Consider the following 15,238-nt stretch of genomic DNA (forward strand, 5'->3'; position numbering starts at 1 on the left):
ATGCACTGATTTGCATGTTCATGAGGGAAATAAGTATTTGATCCCCTATCATTCAGCAGGATTTCTGGCTACCAGGTGTCTTTCATACAGGCAACAAGCTGAGATTAGAAGCAGTCTCTTAAAGAGAGTGCTGCTAATCTCATTTTGTTATCTGTATAAAAGACACCTGTCCACAGGAGCAATCAAACAATCAGATTCAAAACTCTCCACCATGGCAAAGACCAAAGAGCTGTCCAAGGATGTCAGGAACAAGATTGTAGACCTACACAAGGCTGGACTGGGCTACAAAACTATCGCCAAGCAGCTTGGTGAGAAGGTGACAACAGTTGGTGCAATCATTTGTAAATGGAAGAAACACAAAACAACTGTCAGTCTGCCTAGGTCTGGTGCACCATGCAAGATCTCACCTCGTGGAGTGTCAATGATCATGAGAACAGTGAGGAATCATCCCAGAACTACACTTGAGGATCTTGTCAATGATCTCCAGGCAGCTGGGACCACAGTCACCAAGAAAACAATTGGTAACACACTATGCCAACAAGGACTGAAATCCTGTAGTGCCCGTAAGGTCCCTCTGCTCAAGAAAGCACATGTCCAGGCCCATCTGAAGTTTGCCACTGAACATCTGAATGATGCAGAGGAGGACTGGTTGAAAGTGTTGTGGTCAGATGAGACCAAAATAGAGCTCTTTGGCATCAACTCAACTCGCTGTGTTTGGAGGAGGAGGATAGCTGCCCATCTTTAGTGAGAACCTTCTTCCCTCAGCCAGGGCATTGAAAATGTGTTGTGGATGAGTGTTCCAGCATGACAATAACCCAAAACACACGACCAAGGCAACAAAGGAGTGGCTCAAGAAGAAGCACATTAAGGTTCTGGAGTAGCCTAGCCCAGGGGTGGGCAAACTTTTTGACTTGAGGGCCGCAATGGGTTCATATATTGGACCCGGGGGCCGGACCAAGAGTAGATGAATGATGTGTATGTGTCATCCATAGTAAGTATAGTAATATTCCCCCATAGTAAGCATAGTAATTAATCCCCCATATAGTAATTCATCCCCCATAGTAATTCGTCCCCCATAGTAATTCATCCCCCATTGTAATTCATCCCCCCTATAGTAATTCATCCCCCCTATAGTAATTCATCCCCCCTATAGTAATTCATCCCCCATATAGTAATTCATCCCCCATAGTAATTCATCCCCCCTATAGTAATTCATCCCCCATATTAATTCATCCCCCATATTAAGTCCCCAAGTCCCCCCTGTGTCAATTCACTTACCTTTGCTCCGCGCGTTCCTCTCGCCGTGTTCCCGCGCCGTTCCGGTGTAGCATGAAAATCTGTCTCCTATGAGGATCTGTCCCCCTCGACGTATCTGCGCATGTGCCAGTTTCAGGCATTAGCAGCCGATCGGCGATCTCCGGCACATGCGCAGATACGTCGAGGGGGACAGATCCTCATAGGAGACAGATTTTTATGCTACACGGGTCTTCAGGGCGGACTGTGAGAGGAGCCTAGCGGGAGCCTAGCTCCGCGGGCCAGATTAAAAGGTCCGCCGTGCCGTATACGGTCCGCCGGGCCGTAGTTTGCCCATTGCTGGCCTAGCCAGTCTCCAGACCTTAATCCGATTGAAAATCTGTGGAGGGAGGTGAAAGTTCGAGTTGCAAAACGTCAGCCACCAAACCTTAATGACTTGGAGAGGATCTGCCAAGAGGAGTGAGCCAAAATCCCTCCTGAGATGTGTGCAAACCTGGTGGTCAACTACAGGGAACATCTGACCTCTGTAATTGCCAACAAGATATTTGCCACCAAGTACGAAGTCATGTTTTGTGAAGGGGATCAAATACTTATTTCCTTTATGAACATGCAAATCCGTGCATAATTTATTAGACATTTCTTTTGAATTTTTTGTTGCTATTCTGTCTCTGTGTTACAATACACCTACCATTCGATTTTTAGACTGATCATTTCTTTGTGAGTGGGCAAACATTCAAAATCAGCAGGGGATCAAATACTTATTTCCTTCACTGTATGTGTGTGTGTATATATTGTATAATATATATAGTATGTGCCAACAAAAACAGGATGGAATTAGCCGGATCCATGCAGCTATTTTCGATCCGGCTTATTGGCCGTTTGCACTCTGTATGCATGACAGGTCTCTCCAGACTAAGTCTGTGTGCAGCCATGTTGGATTTTTCCAGAAAGTCAGTATTGTATGAAGATCATTTGTGCAAAAAATCTTTTGGTGCTCAGAACATGACTGCATGGCCATCCAATATTTTCTGCTTAATTTTTATTACCCATTTCTGAATCCCACTTAGAATAACAGGTTGCTTTACATTTTGACATTCCCTGAGGGTACTTTTCCCAAATATTCAGTATTTATACATTATATTGAAGCTATTTCTGTAAACAGAACAGCTAATTGCCTCATTCTCTTCAGTAGTTCCATGCTGCTAGTTTTGATTTCAGTTTGCGTTCTCTAATCCAGCCTGGGACAGCGCCAGCCCAAACAGCACTGCCCTGAGTTTATTACATTTGTTGGTCTCCTCCTATGTTTGCCTATATCAGGCGACTTTCTCGCTAAACAGGAAGTGGCTAAAACCAAGTCCTGGAGTGGATTAGATTCCATAGGAAATGTTTACTAATGTGACACGGAGGTGTGATGAGATGTGCAGCCCAACACAAATATAGCAATCACTCTCTCTCTGCCTAGTGACGGTAAATGGCAGAGAGATTCATTTGTATAGCACAGCAGTTTTTGGAACACTGTATTATTGAATGATTGCTATCAAATGACAGTGACCACCAGATAAGAGTGGATGGGGTAGGTTCCAAGGCTCGTAGTAATACCTGATCAGAGCAAGTATGCAATGAAAGTGAACGTGTGCACCCTTATGTTACCTGCAGCACATGGTCCTCTGGGCATGCATTCTTTCAAGGATACACATGCATGTGTGATTAACAATGATGCAATGATGAATACAGCATTAATTAGTATGTAGAGATAAGTCCCTTAGAGAGGATATATCAATTTACAGAGGGGGATTTTTTGTTTTTTAAGATGTTTGTGGATTGGATTACTTTTTTTTTTTTTTTTTTTTTTTTTTTTTTAGGTTTACAAAATAATAAACCAAGGTTTGATATTTTTTCATATCCGTATAGAAATCTATATTTTACTAACTAATATTTACTACAAGGTGCACCCATGACATTTGTTTTAGAGAGAATTTTGGGCTTTCTAACAAGAAACTTTATAAGGGGCATATTTGGACTGGAGACCCCTTAAGTCTCCTGGCATCTCACTAATCTATCAGTACAGATCTCAAACCATTTCCTAAAACTCAGTCTTTCAATCACTGAGCTCATGATGCCCCCCTCTCCCAATCAATCAAGATTAAAGGCTAAGTTGACCTTTCAGGGAAAAAATATATGCAGATATTTTTGAGGAAATAAAATGTGCATTTATTATTTTTATTATTATTATATAGGATTTATATAGATTGTAAGCTCGAAAGAGCAGGGCCCTCGAACCTCTCGTGTATGGTTTTGTTACTGTATTGTCTCATGTTCTGTCCCCCACTATAATGTACAGCGCTGAGCAAACCTTTTGGCGCTATATAAATAATGTATAATACAATAATATAGCGCCAACAGTTTGCACAGTGCTTTACAATATAAAGGGAGACCGTATAATTACAATACATTTCAGTACAGAAGGAATAGGAGGGCCCTGCTCATGGAGCTTACAATCTTAAGGAAGGGGGAGGTGGTACAAAAGGTGATAGCTGCGGGGGATGATCTGATGGAGGTGGCTCAAGTACAGTTCTTAGGTGGAGGTGCGGTAGGCTTCCCTGAATAAGTGAGTTTTCAAAGATCACCTAAAGGCAGACAGGGTTTGGGCTGACCGGACATACTGCAGTAGGGAGTTTCAGAGGATAGGAGAGGCTCTGGAGAAGTCCTGGTGCCGAGCGTGGAAGGAGGTGACAAGGGAGCTAGAGAGCAAGATGTCTTGAGGAGGAGCGGAGCAAGTGATTTGAACAATATCTGTGGATGAGGTTGGTGATGTAGCTTGGGGCTAGGTGTTGTGGATGGCTTTGTATGCTGTGGTTAGTATTTTGAATTTTATACATTGGGCTAGTGGAAGCCAATGAAGGGATTGGCAGAGAGGGGCAGTAGTCGCTGAATGGTTAATAAGGTGTATGAGTGTAGCAGCAGCATTCATAATAAACTGAAGGGGGGATAACCTGTGTAATGGTAGATCAGTGAGGAGGGGGTTACAGTAATCAAGGCATGGATAAGTTGTTTTGTGGTGTCATTGGTCAGAAAGGAGCGGATTCTGGAAATGTTGTGGGGGTTGAGGCAACAGGATTTAGCCAGTGATTGGATGTGGGGCCCAAAGGAGAGGTCAGAGTCTAGGATTACACCTAGGAACCTGGCAGTATTTATTATTTTTTTTATAAGTTAACAAAAAGAACAACAAAAAAAAACACAAACAAAAATACAACAACCCCCCCCCCCCAAAAAAAAAAACTAAATTAAAAAAAACAGGCAGACTGTCTTTTTCTGTCCTGACTTTTCTATGTTTCTACAGGAACTTGCAAAACATTGCAATGAAAGGCTCCTGCACACTCTCCCTCCAGCTTTCTTGCCTGTTCCATTGTTTGGGCTTTCAGGCTGCAGGCTGTGTTAACATTATTATATATATATATATATATATATATATATATATATATATATATAATAATGGTAACACAATGCTCCAGATCTGTGCAATCACCTGCTACATGGAGCTGCAATGTGTACCAGTCCTTAACAATTAAACATGGGGTGATTGTGGGTGAAAAAATGCCCTTGTGTGCCCAGCCTTTGCATAATGTTTCCAAACTGATTTATGAATCTACCTAACCTGTCTACCATCCAGCGCATGCTAGTTTTTCTAAATTACCCCAAGAATCCTTATCATTTTTGATCATATCTTCTAAATAAGTACCAAAATTGCTAAAAGAACACGTGAGGTACATAAAGCTGACTGAACACCAATAAATTTCCTTCATTCAACCTGTGGACTGAAAGAAGAAAATCTAACAGATTCTGCTAGCCAAGCTAATAGTGCAGATGGACTAATTTTCCGTGCCAAGTTATTATATTTTGACAGCCGTGAGCCCCAGCTGTCAGAATACTCAAGCAATGCCTGCGGCTAATTGGCTTCAGGCACTGTTTGGCTGACCATTTTCAGTCCAGCTTCTTCCACAAATGTTGATGAAGTAATTTACTTTTGTCAAGCCAACAGGGCCACCTAATGTTCCTCTGAATTTGCCAAAATTCTAATAATGTTTGGCAGGCTTGATTATGTTTGATGATTATGCAGTGTTAAAAGCACTCCAGCAATCCCCAATAGTAATGACCAAATACTGTGAGTATCCAATCAACTGCTACTTCTGTGTAAACTTGCTGCTGGTATTGGCTTTTATAATATGTGAGTTTGCATTTTAATGTCTTAATAAACATTTGTGCATTCTTACTACACAAAGTTTTCCTCCCTACATGTCGTTACTTTTGGGGATTGCTGGAGTGCTTTTAACACGGTATATGTGAGAATCCATAGAGACTGGGCAGCTGCATATATCTTGAAAGCTTTATAACCATATTTTATGAGATGGTCATATATATTTGGTAAGGTATTTCTGCACACACCAAGGTGTTTTTAATGGCTTCCTTCTACAGTTGGTGGATGGAAATTACTGTCATTTTCTTAATTTGATGTTTACTATTTCACATTTTTGGGACATTCAAGAGGATGGACACTTTTGGTTATTGTCTTCACTATATGGTTTTGGTGGCTTTTTGATGCCTCCCTTATATATGGACACTTGATGGGATTTTTGAAATGTTGATTTAATGCTTTTTTTGATATGCCTATTTGCTTTATTTATTTTTTTGAGGTAGGGATTTCTATTCCTATTGTCAGAGTCTGCAACAATGAGAACAGTGAGCAGCACAGAAGTGGCATTACCAAATCTCACTGCAAAGCTCCTGAGACTAGCAGTCAGGAGCACCAATGCCTTAGAGCTCATACTACAAACATGCTGTAGACACAGGACACAAGCACATTTGCATACGAGGAAGTGCACTGCTATTTTTCAAAAATAATTACAGACAAAAGTTACATTTTTCAGGGTACTACTTGGGGACATTTTCCAATAACAGAAGAAATCTTAATTTTTTTAACTTTAGTTTCATTTTAAAGAAATAAATGTGCAGCTGTGTTTTGTGTGTTTAGTAGCTAACGGCATTTGTCTGTCAAAATGTCACTTCTAAAATAACAGTAAACACATTTAAATATTACAAAATCTTGAAAATGTTTAGACTTTGGTACTCTAAACAAAGAAAAAAACATTCTTTTTTAGAATGAATTTTTGAATGTTTTATTCATTTACATTTGGTTTGTTCAGTGTTGCCTATTTCAGTTAAATTGTCAAAGTAAATGGTTAAATGTATATTATTATTATTATTTGCAGATTCAGAAAAAGGAATGGGCAAGATTAGCAAAGAAGAGATATGGAATGAGGCTACGTGTGCAGAGCCTGTTGCTCATGGAGCTGAAAGGTCAGTCTTCACTTATCTCCCTTCAGTAAAATAAAATCTGGTTGCTGTCATTTTATTGGTAATGTTTCTATCGCATTAAGCTTTGCATTGCCGTATTTACTAGTTGGTTGCTGTTCTGGCTCCCTTGGTCTTTTGTGCAACTTTTCTACTCCCTCCTAGCAGCTGGCAGTGCTCAGACCAGGAGGTCTTCTGAAGCCTGAATGGTGTTAGAAGTGCACCCATCAGAACCACAGGTAAACAAAAACAGACAACTTCTGTTGAGGGCAGAAAATGAATTCCCTGTCACCATCAACCTGATTCATTTCAAAACATGGCAGTCTTCAGATCACTACAGGCTCTAAGCAAAACAGGACATGAAGCCTTACATAACCTCTGAATTGAAGGCACATGAAAGTAACCATAGCAGATCTGTAGATCTGATAAATGCAATGTAACTTCTACAGAGAGGTTCTACAGAGCAACAGATGAAAGTAAGTGCCTGAACAGAATTATAAAAATGGAATGAATCAAGATTGAATTATGAAAAAGAGAAATAATGCCAATAAAAAATCATCTTAAATTGGCAAAGAACTCATATTAAATACCAAGAAGGAAATAAATGGCAGTACTTATGTGTAACTGAAAAAATGTCATAGTCTGGTTTAAGTCATGTCTGTCTTGTTGATCCATTACTTTTTTTCGAGGAGAGACATTTAGTCACTCTCTTGTCTTGTTGGCGAAATGTGTTCCACAACTATGGTCTGCATCTAAGTGTGACTTGTCCAAGAAATGACGGAACACTGGCTTTTCATTGTTCTTCTGTCAGATTGTATGTCTGTACTGTGATGTACAGTCCTGATCTCTTTGTGTGGTCTCCCCCACATAGTAGAACATGTAAAGTGGACATCAGACAAGTCACATAGGTATGTATGGGTAAACACCAAAAGACCATTTTCTAGGAGTACTAAGAATCCAGTCTTTCACTAGGATATCGTTAATGATCACAGTGTTTGCTTTTCATGTAGTAGGTTCAGTCTACGTAGATGACTGAACAAACAAAAGCAAACATGCATTCTTAAAGGTCGGAGCACACCACCCACAACATTTGTCATATATTCTTAACTACTACTGTTGGCCAATTACTGTGACCATACATTAGGTCCATGTAAATGCAATTCAGGTGGATTTTGCATTGTACAATTTCCTCTGAAAGTCTGACTAGAAATAAACTGAAATTTGGGCACTCATGACTGGCTTGCTATGGGAGAACTTGACACAAGAAAGTAGCCAGGAGTGCCGGAGGGGGACCCGAGAAGAGGAGGATCGGGGTTACTCTGTGCAAAACCATTGCACAGAACAGCTAAGTATAACATATTTGTTGTTATAAAAAAAATTATTCATTTCAATAACTTTAACAGAACTTTAACAGAACTGAATTGCATTTAGATAGCAACAGTATATAAAGACAGTAATTGATGAAAACAAACATTGGCTGGCAAAGTTGGGGCCCTTGCAAACAGACAACAGATGAACTTGTGAATGTTAGTCACTTACCAGACCTAAGACACCCTCTTCTGGGTCTTTGGACGTGTGCTCTGATTCAGTTCAAATCCTCAGACAGGGACAGAAGTTGCCATGATTTTTCTTTTCTAGTCCTGCTGAGACAGTCTCTTTTTTCCTTTCTTATAAACAGTGGCGGTGCTCTCTAGTACAGGCTGATAACACTAAGCATCAAAATCACTCCTCACACTCTCCCAGGGAGAAGGTTCCTAGTATCTGAGACAAAGTCCTGTGTGATGAGCAGCCTCTTTGCTTCTCTCAGGTTCCATCTGATTGTGATCAGCTATGGCAGGGTTCTGTTCAGTCAGCTGCTCAGTCCTTTCTCCAAGAGCCCTGCTATCCTTTTTTTGACTGCCCCCTCCTTTCCTATTTTGCTTTGTTGCATCAGCCAATTACATTCCTCAAGGATTGATCCAGACCCAGCTAAGATGGCTGCCCACTGCACTGGAGATACTGCATAGTGGTCTCCTTAAAGATGGCTACTGCGCTCCTCCATTAATGAATATTTAGTTTAGCTCCGCACAGGGGCAGACTGACAACTCATGGGGCCCCCAGGCAATAAGGGATCATGGGGCCCCTGTGTCCTTGCCCAAACTCAAAAAAGCCTATGAAAAAGGTACCAGGGGCATCTCATGGGGCCCCCTACTGACCCCAGGCCCCATGGTCCAAATGGTCAGTCCGCCCCTGGCTCTGCACACACTCCAGAAGGATAATACCGGAGTAACAAAAAAAAGTTCTGCAGTAGTTGTCAGCTACAATCCAGGTTACAGATGAATGAGCCTTCAACTTGAAATTATGTATGTCTTTGCACTAGTATTGTAGGACTGTAGGTAGCCTCAATCTATTTCTTTTTTTGCAATGTCTGTTTTGCATCTATGAGTACATTCCATTTTTAAAATAAAATGCACATATATATACCGGTATGTGTGTGTATATATATATATATATATATATATATATATATATATATATATATCTATCCTGGTGTATAGACTCATTACAAGAGCAGAGATGCTACAGATTTCTCCATTTCTCCATATTATTATTATACAGTATTTATAAAGTGCCAATAGTTTGCTCAGCACTGTACATTACATAGCTGTTTGCTAAATCTCCTCTTCTTGGCATTAACAGAAACCTAGGAAAAAAACAAAATGTATCTGCACTGCATAGTAACTTCTTTGAACACTTCCAGTCCCACAGATGGAAAATGTAAACCAGAAACCGAGTCCCAGCTAACGATTGATTCATTCTTTGAGTCTCTGTCATCAACCCAGTGTGTGCCAGAAAAGGTGAGTATAGTTTATACACTTGTGTCTCTTTATTTGTGCTGTATTACAGTAATGGTATTTTAATGTGACGTTTGCTTTTGCATACAAGTAAATATTGCTGATTTAATTCACCACTTTCTAGTTATTTATGCTCTGGCTTTGTACTCAAAAATGCACATTCAGGATATTTGGTGGTCAGATATCCATGAAACGCAGTGAACGTACCCTATATACAGTTATAAACTGCTCTAATATATATTTATTTTAATCTAGAAGCTAAACAAATTCTTCTAATATTGTTTCATACGTTATGCCACATTTGATCAGTTAGTGAGAACATTTTACATATTGAACGGGTAAATGTGTCCTTTTTAACCACTTTAAAGCCATCTAACAAAAAGAAGTGCAAGTAGATGCTTTGCACAGGCCCGCTAATGTGCCCTATATTTGAGAAGGTCACAATAACGGTACAAACTAATATAAAAAAAAAACTTTTCTTAAAATAAAAGTCCAAAATCTCAAAACACACCCCACTTTTATAAACAAATATTCAATAAGCCAATGTTCAATAAAGTCTCTTTTTTTCTTCTTTTCCACGAAAAAATCCTTTTTCTCAACACCCGTACATTCTGATGCCCATATACCTCAAAAAGAAAAAACTTTACATAGTGTCATACCTTTTTAGAAATCAAAACACACGTGCTCTTAACAGTGCACCATGCACTACTTGTGAAAACACTCAAGCAGAAAAAAAAAAAATATATATATATATATTAACTCTCTATGTGAATATCAGCATATATTATTAATATAGGTATCCGTGTCACCAAATCTATGACCAGTGAGACAAATACAAATCACATCCACTATGTGAATCTGTGACACTTATGACACTACAACTTAGTGACACCGCACTTGCAATAAGTGATCAAACACACATCCCCAACCAAAACCGTGATCTCCAACTCCTTGTGTAAGATGGATAATTACCCTCTATCACCACAAACAGGGCTAGATATAGATCTCCTTAGCTGTAGAAATCCATCCAATATTAGGTCCAATAAAGTAATATATCTTCCATTCTCCTCATAAGAAAATCCAAGTTACATATGTTAGATTCAAAATATTTTGAATGATTTTTGAATCTACCATATGTAACTTGGATTTTCTTATGAGGAGAATGGAAGATATATTACTTTATTGGACCTAATATTGGATGGATTTCTACAGCTAAGGAGATCTATATCTAGCCCTGTTTGTGGTGATAGAGGGTAATTATCCATCTTACACAAGGAGTTGGAGATCACGGTTTTGGTTGGGGATGTGAGTTTGATCACTTATTGCAAGTGCGGTGTCACTAAGTTGTAGTGTCATAAGTGTCACAGATTCACATAGTGGATGTGATTTGTATTTGTCTCACTGGTCATAGATTTGGTGACACGGATACCTATATTAATAATATATGCTGATATTCACATAGAGAGTTAATATATATATATATATATATATATATTTTTTTTTTTTTTCTGCTTGAGTGTTTTCACAAGTAGTGCATGGTGCACTGTTAAGAGCACGTGTGTTTTGATTTCTAAAAAGGTATGACACTATGTAAAGTTTTTTCTTTTTGAGGTATATGGGCATCAGAATGTACGGGTGTTGAGAAAAAGGATTTTTTCGTGGAAAAGAAGAAAAAAAGAGACTTTATTGAACATTGGCTTATTGAATATTTGTTTATAAAAGTGGGGTGTGTTTTGAGATTTTTGGACTTTTATTTTAAGAAAAGTTTTTTTTTTTTGATATTATCTTTAACCTTCAAGGGTGGAGGTATATTACTTTTCTGGGTTTTTTATTTGGTGTGCTTTGTCTTTGAGAAATATATAACGGTACAAACTGTTTACTGCCCAGTCTACCAGCAGTCCTCCTGCTAATGGGGAGAAAATAATCCCTGACTAGCAACTGATTTTCTGTAGAAAAGTCTGAGGCACCACCTTTGTATATATGTATTACCAATTGCAACTGTCCCACATTGGCTCTAAGACCAAGAACTCAGCGATCACATGACTGCTGATTGTTAATTTCTTGGTCTGCTTAGAGTGGAAAGCAATGACTCTCAGTCACCCCTCTCTGCTCTTACCCTCCCGCTCTCACTGGAGCACTGGGCTGGAGAGGTGGCGGGCACAGCTGTCTTTGGCTCTCAACTGCTTGCTGAGAGGAAGAGCCAACTGTCAATCGAACAGCGGGGTGGATCCAAACAATATGGTCGGGATCCTTCCAGAGTGTTTATTGGCTTTGCCACGTCAGCTGACAGCAGGAATTATCTTGCCATCAGCTGGGTCACAGGAGAGCAAAAGTAAGTGAACTCCTGTACTCCTGTAGCCCACAAGAGAAGTAGGTCCCAAAACGTATTGGCCACACTTCTCTTTTAAAGAGCACACAAAGAAAAAAGCTAGGAAAGATGTACCCTTCCAGGTAAAGACAAATTTGCTTTAAAAACAGACTAAAGAATAAACCGGTTGATAAAGGTTGCTATTTATACCCACTTATCTGTAATCTTTGTATTTTTTTTATCCTTGTAATATTTTTACAGAAAAGACTCAGCAATGATATCCCAGCAACAGATGGCTTACACAATGTTACATTTTCCTCTGCTGCTGATGCAGGATGCCCACATGAGCAAGGTAAAGTGAATATAAAGGATACTTAATTTTTGAGATATTCAAATAGATTTTACCACAGTAAGGCTGACTGTTGAAATCTCCTGTGTATGGTATAACACATTTTAGTTTACAGACTAAAATGAAGGTTTGTACTTTTAGTTGTAGTCAGATTGGATGAGTTGGATTGCAGAACGCTGAACTCCAGGCTAAACTTTGTCTAAATCAAGAGACTTAGTGTGGATTCACACATGAGCGGTGCGAATTGACGCTCCGTTTTCACAGCTAATTGACAAAGTAGTTGTTCAGTGGTTCAGGTCAGATTTAGATCAGGATTTTATCCTGTTCCCAACTGATGATGTGTGATTCAGAAGCGGTTCCCATAGAAGTCATTAGCCTGTAATCCACATCTGAACCGGACCACACTGCTTAGAAATCAGACAGGACTCTTTTTTTTTTTTTTTTTTTTTTTTTAAATCCACATTGAATCCGCACTGCCAGTGCACCAGACATATGTGAACAGGCACCATAGGAAGCAGTGTTATTTCACGCAAATTGCATCCAATCCGCATATATGAACCGCAACTTATTCTTATTCGGTGTCATATGTGCTTTTCTTCTGATTACTTCAGTAATCTGGCATGAAATAACCTCTGCACTTTCCTTTAATAAAGACCGGTCATCTGCCCATCCTCTGCAGGCAGCCTGTTGGGTCTCCCCCTACAGCTCTTCTCTCTGCACAGGCTATGTGCAGAACAGATTATATCGCTGCTATATTTACAAGGTAACAACTGGTTTTGCCAAGGCTTTTGGTTCACACAAAGTGAATTTATATTCTCTATGGCTGCTGAGGAATATAATTAAATTAACATTTGTATGCCCAGAGTTAAGCTTTAAGTAGGCATTCCCCAGCTGCAGCAGACATCCTTGACAAAGCCTGCTAAGGGGGAGAGTCCATTGGTCGGGTTGCGTTTGCCTTGTTGATTACTATTTTCTGTGCAAATGAAAAATCATTTGGTGCCCAGATTGTGTATGCACAGTGAGCCACCATGTGAAGTTTTTAGGCAGTTTTAGTTTAATCATACAGGCTGACTGTAGTGTGGTAAGATGAGCTAAATACGTTGTTACCATTGCTAATTAGGTGTCATAATGAGAAAAAGAAAACCTTTAAGTGAAAATGTGTTTTCTCTAACGTAAAACACAATTGATCATTAAATTATTTTAAATTGTGTCTTGCATATAAATGTGCATTGTTTACCATGTCAGCTTTTAACTAAAGTATTTGTTTTTATTATAGAGCAACACATAAAATATGTACCAGATTTCACAGAGCAAGTACCCCAAAATTCCACACCAAAACTTATTCCATTAAGCAGAAAAACATCTGTTCCAGGGAAAAGTCCAAAGGAAGAAGCTAGTAGTCCAAGTAAAATACCTGTGAAAAGGAATACAAGTAGGGAAGCATTTAAACCAGAAGCCTCTCTACATTTGGATCAGTCAGGTACTGCATCAGGGCACTCAGCACTGTCTTCTCCAGATGGAGAGCCCACTAAAAATGTCAAAACAAATGCAAACTTTGAAGTGCATTCAGTAAAAGAGATGCAAGCAGAGCAAGAGCAAATTCTAGATAAGGAACAGTTTAAGTCACTAAAGAAGTTTTGGGAGAAAGGAGCTGAAAATTCTGGAAATACACATAGATATGCAGATCAAGAAGTATCGGATATGAGAAGTTTACAGCAACCACCTACAAAGCCAGCTCGTTCACTTCCCATCCAAGCTAGTATAAAATCTAACAATGAAGAGAGGTCATATCCTGAGCATACACACAGAATAAAACATTTACCACAAAGGATACCAGTTGCATCATCTAGTGAGGATGAAATTGTCCATGTGGCTCCACCCCGAAAAAGTTCATCTTTTATACCAAGGTCAACCTATGCCAAAAGCAAGGGTTCTTCTCCATCAAAAAGCTTATCATTATCAGAAAGCAATGGATTAATATCACACAATGAGGACAGCAGTGGAACTGGTCGTTCTTCTAAGAAGTCAAAGCTTCCAGTTAGAGCCTCACAAGCAGCTAAAGAACCTAAAGAAGATCCTAATGTACCTGAAGACAAGCTACCAAAAGTTTCTGACCCAGGGGTTCCAGATTCGATTGAAGATTTTATTGTACCAGAAACAAAGCCAAACGTACAGGAATCTCTCTATAGCAGGGTCCAGATCCTAATTGACACTGTGTCCTCAGATGAAGAGCATGGTAGTACAGAAGCTAAGCCCAAAAATGAAGATTCAATGGTACACACATCGCAGGAAACAAAAAATGGTATTATTTTATTACTAGTTTACATCTTTTTCTACATAGTAAATATAGTAGTGATTACTAAATGTGAATAAGATGGCATAGTGCAGTTTTCACATAGTAACTGAAATGCTTGGTTTTATTTTCTGACTTAATAATTTTGCTTCGGTCCCTAGCAATACACAGAGACCAGGCAGCAAGGAAGTTTAATTACACATTTTAGAGATTAGTAGGAAAGGCATGAATGTGTGCAAGGTTCAATTAATTTTTTTCTTCCTTTCTACATTTGTAGTATTGGTAATATAGCAGTGTGGTACAGTACATTAAATATTGTTTACCTCTAAAATACAAGTGTAAAAGTGTCCATACTATTGGGAAGGCTTTGGCAGTTGGAGCGTGTGGGAAGTTGTAAGCACAGTATAATGCAGTTGTTCAGACAAGCTAAAAGTTTTTATTCATTCATTGTCAAGTTAACAAACAGAAACACAATTATACCTGACTCACTCCCTACCAGCCAACAAACAAGATCTGGCTAATTCTAGTTTCAAAGCAGGTGGTCTTACGTACATTTGCTCATGAGCCTGCTTTGCAGTGTGCAGTCCTACTCTAAACAGTGAGAGCGCCAACCATGTGACGCATATAGAAGAATTTACTGAACCGAGAGCAAGCATGTTGGGTAATCATTTTAATATGTCTAATATGAAGCTTGAGCAAGAGCATATAACACTATAGCTCAATGTAACAGTTTGTAATATCTGTTAGATGAACCCAACCCCTTTCATCGCTCACAGACTAGTCTGTATCCCCCTCTGGCTCCCTGTAAACAGCTGGTTGCCAAGGCCATAGAGTCCGCTCTTGCTTCACTG

General features: G+C 39.3%; 1 protein-coding gene across 2 annotated transcripts in view; it reads left to right on the forward strand.

Moving 5' to 3' along the window:
• The window catches only part of LOC149461447 (synaptotagmin-like protein 2), a 129,242-nt gene that overhangs the window by 75,448 nt on the left and 38,556 nt on the right, over positions 1-15,238 (forward strand). For both annotated transcript variants that reach the window (XM_089678287.1, XM_089678288.1), the window contains 4 exons: positions 6,522-6,609; positions 9,344-9,440; positions 12,007-12,097; positions 13,371-14,396. In XM_089678287.1, the coding sequence (XP_089534413.1) occupies positions 6,522-6,609; positions 9,344-9,440; positions 12,007-12,097; positions 13,371-14,396 (1,302 nt within the window). The remainder of the gene's footprint in view (positions 1-6,521; positions 6,610-9,343; positions 9,441-12,006; positions 12,098-13,370; positions 14,397-15,238) is intronic.

Source organism: Staurois parvus, unplaced genomic scaffold (assembly GCF_062004578.1).
Source record: "Staurois parvus isolate SC_StPar_1 unplaced genomic scaffold, SC_StPar_1.0 ptg000202l, whole genome shotgun sequence".
NCBI classification, from domain to species: domain Eukaryota; kingdom Metazoa; phylum Chordata; class Amphibia; order Anura; family Ranidae; genus Staurois; species Staurois parvus.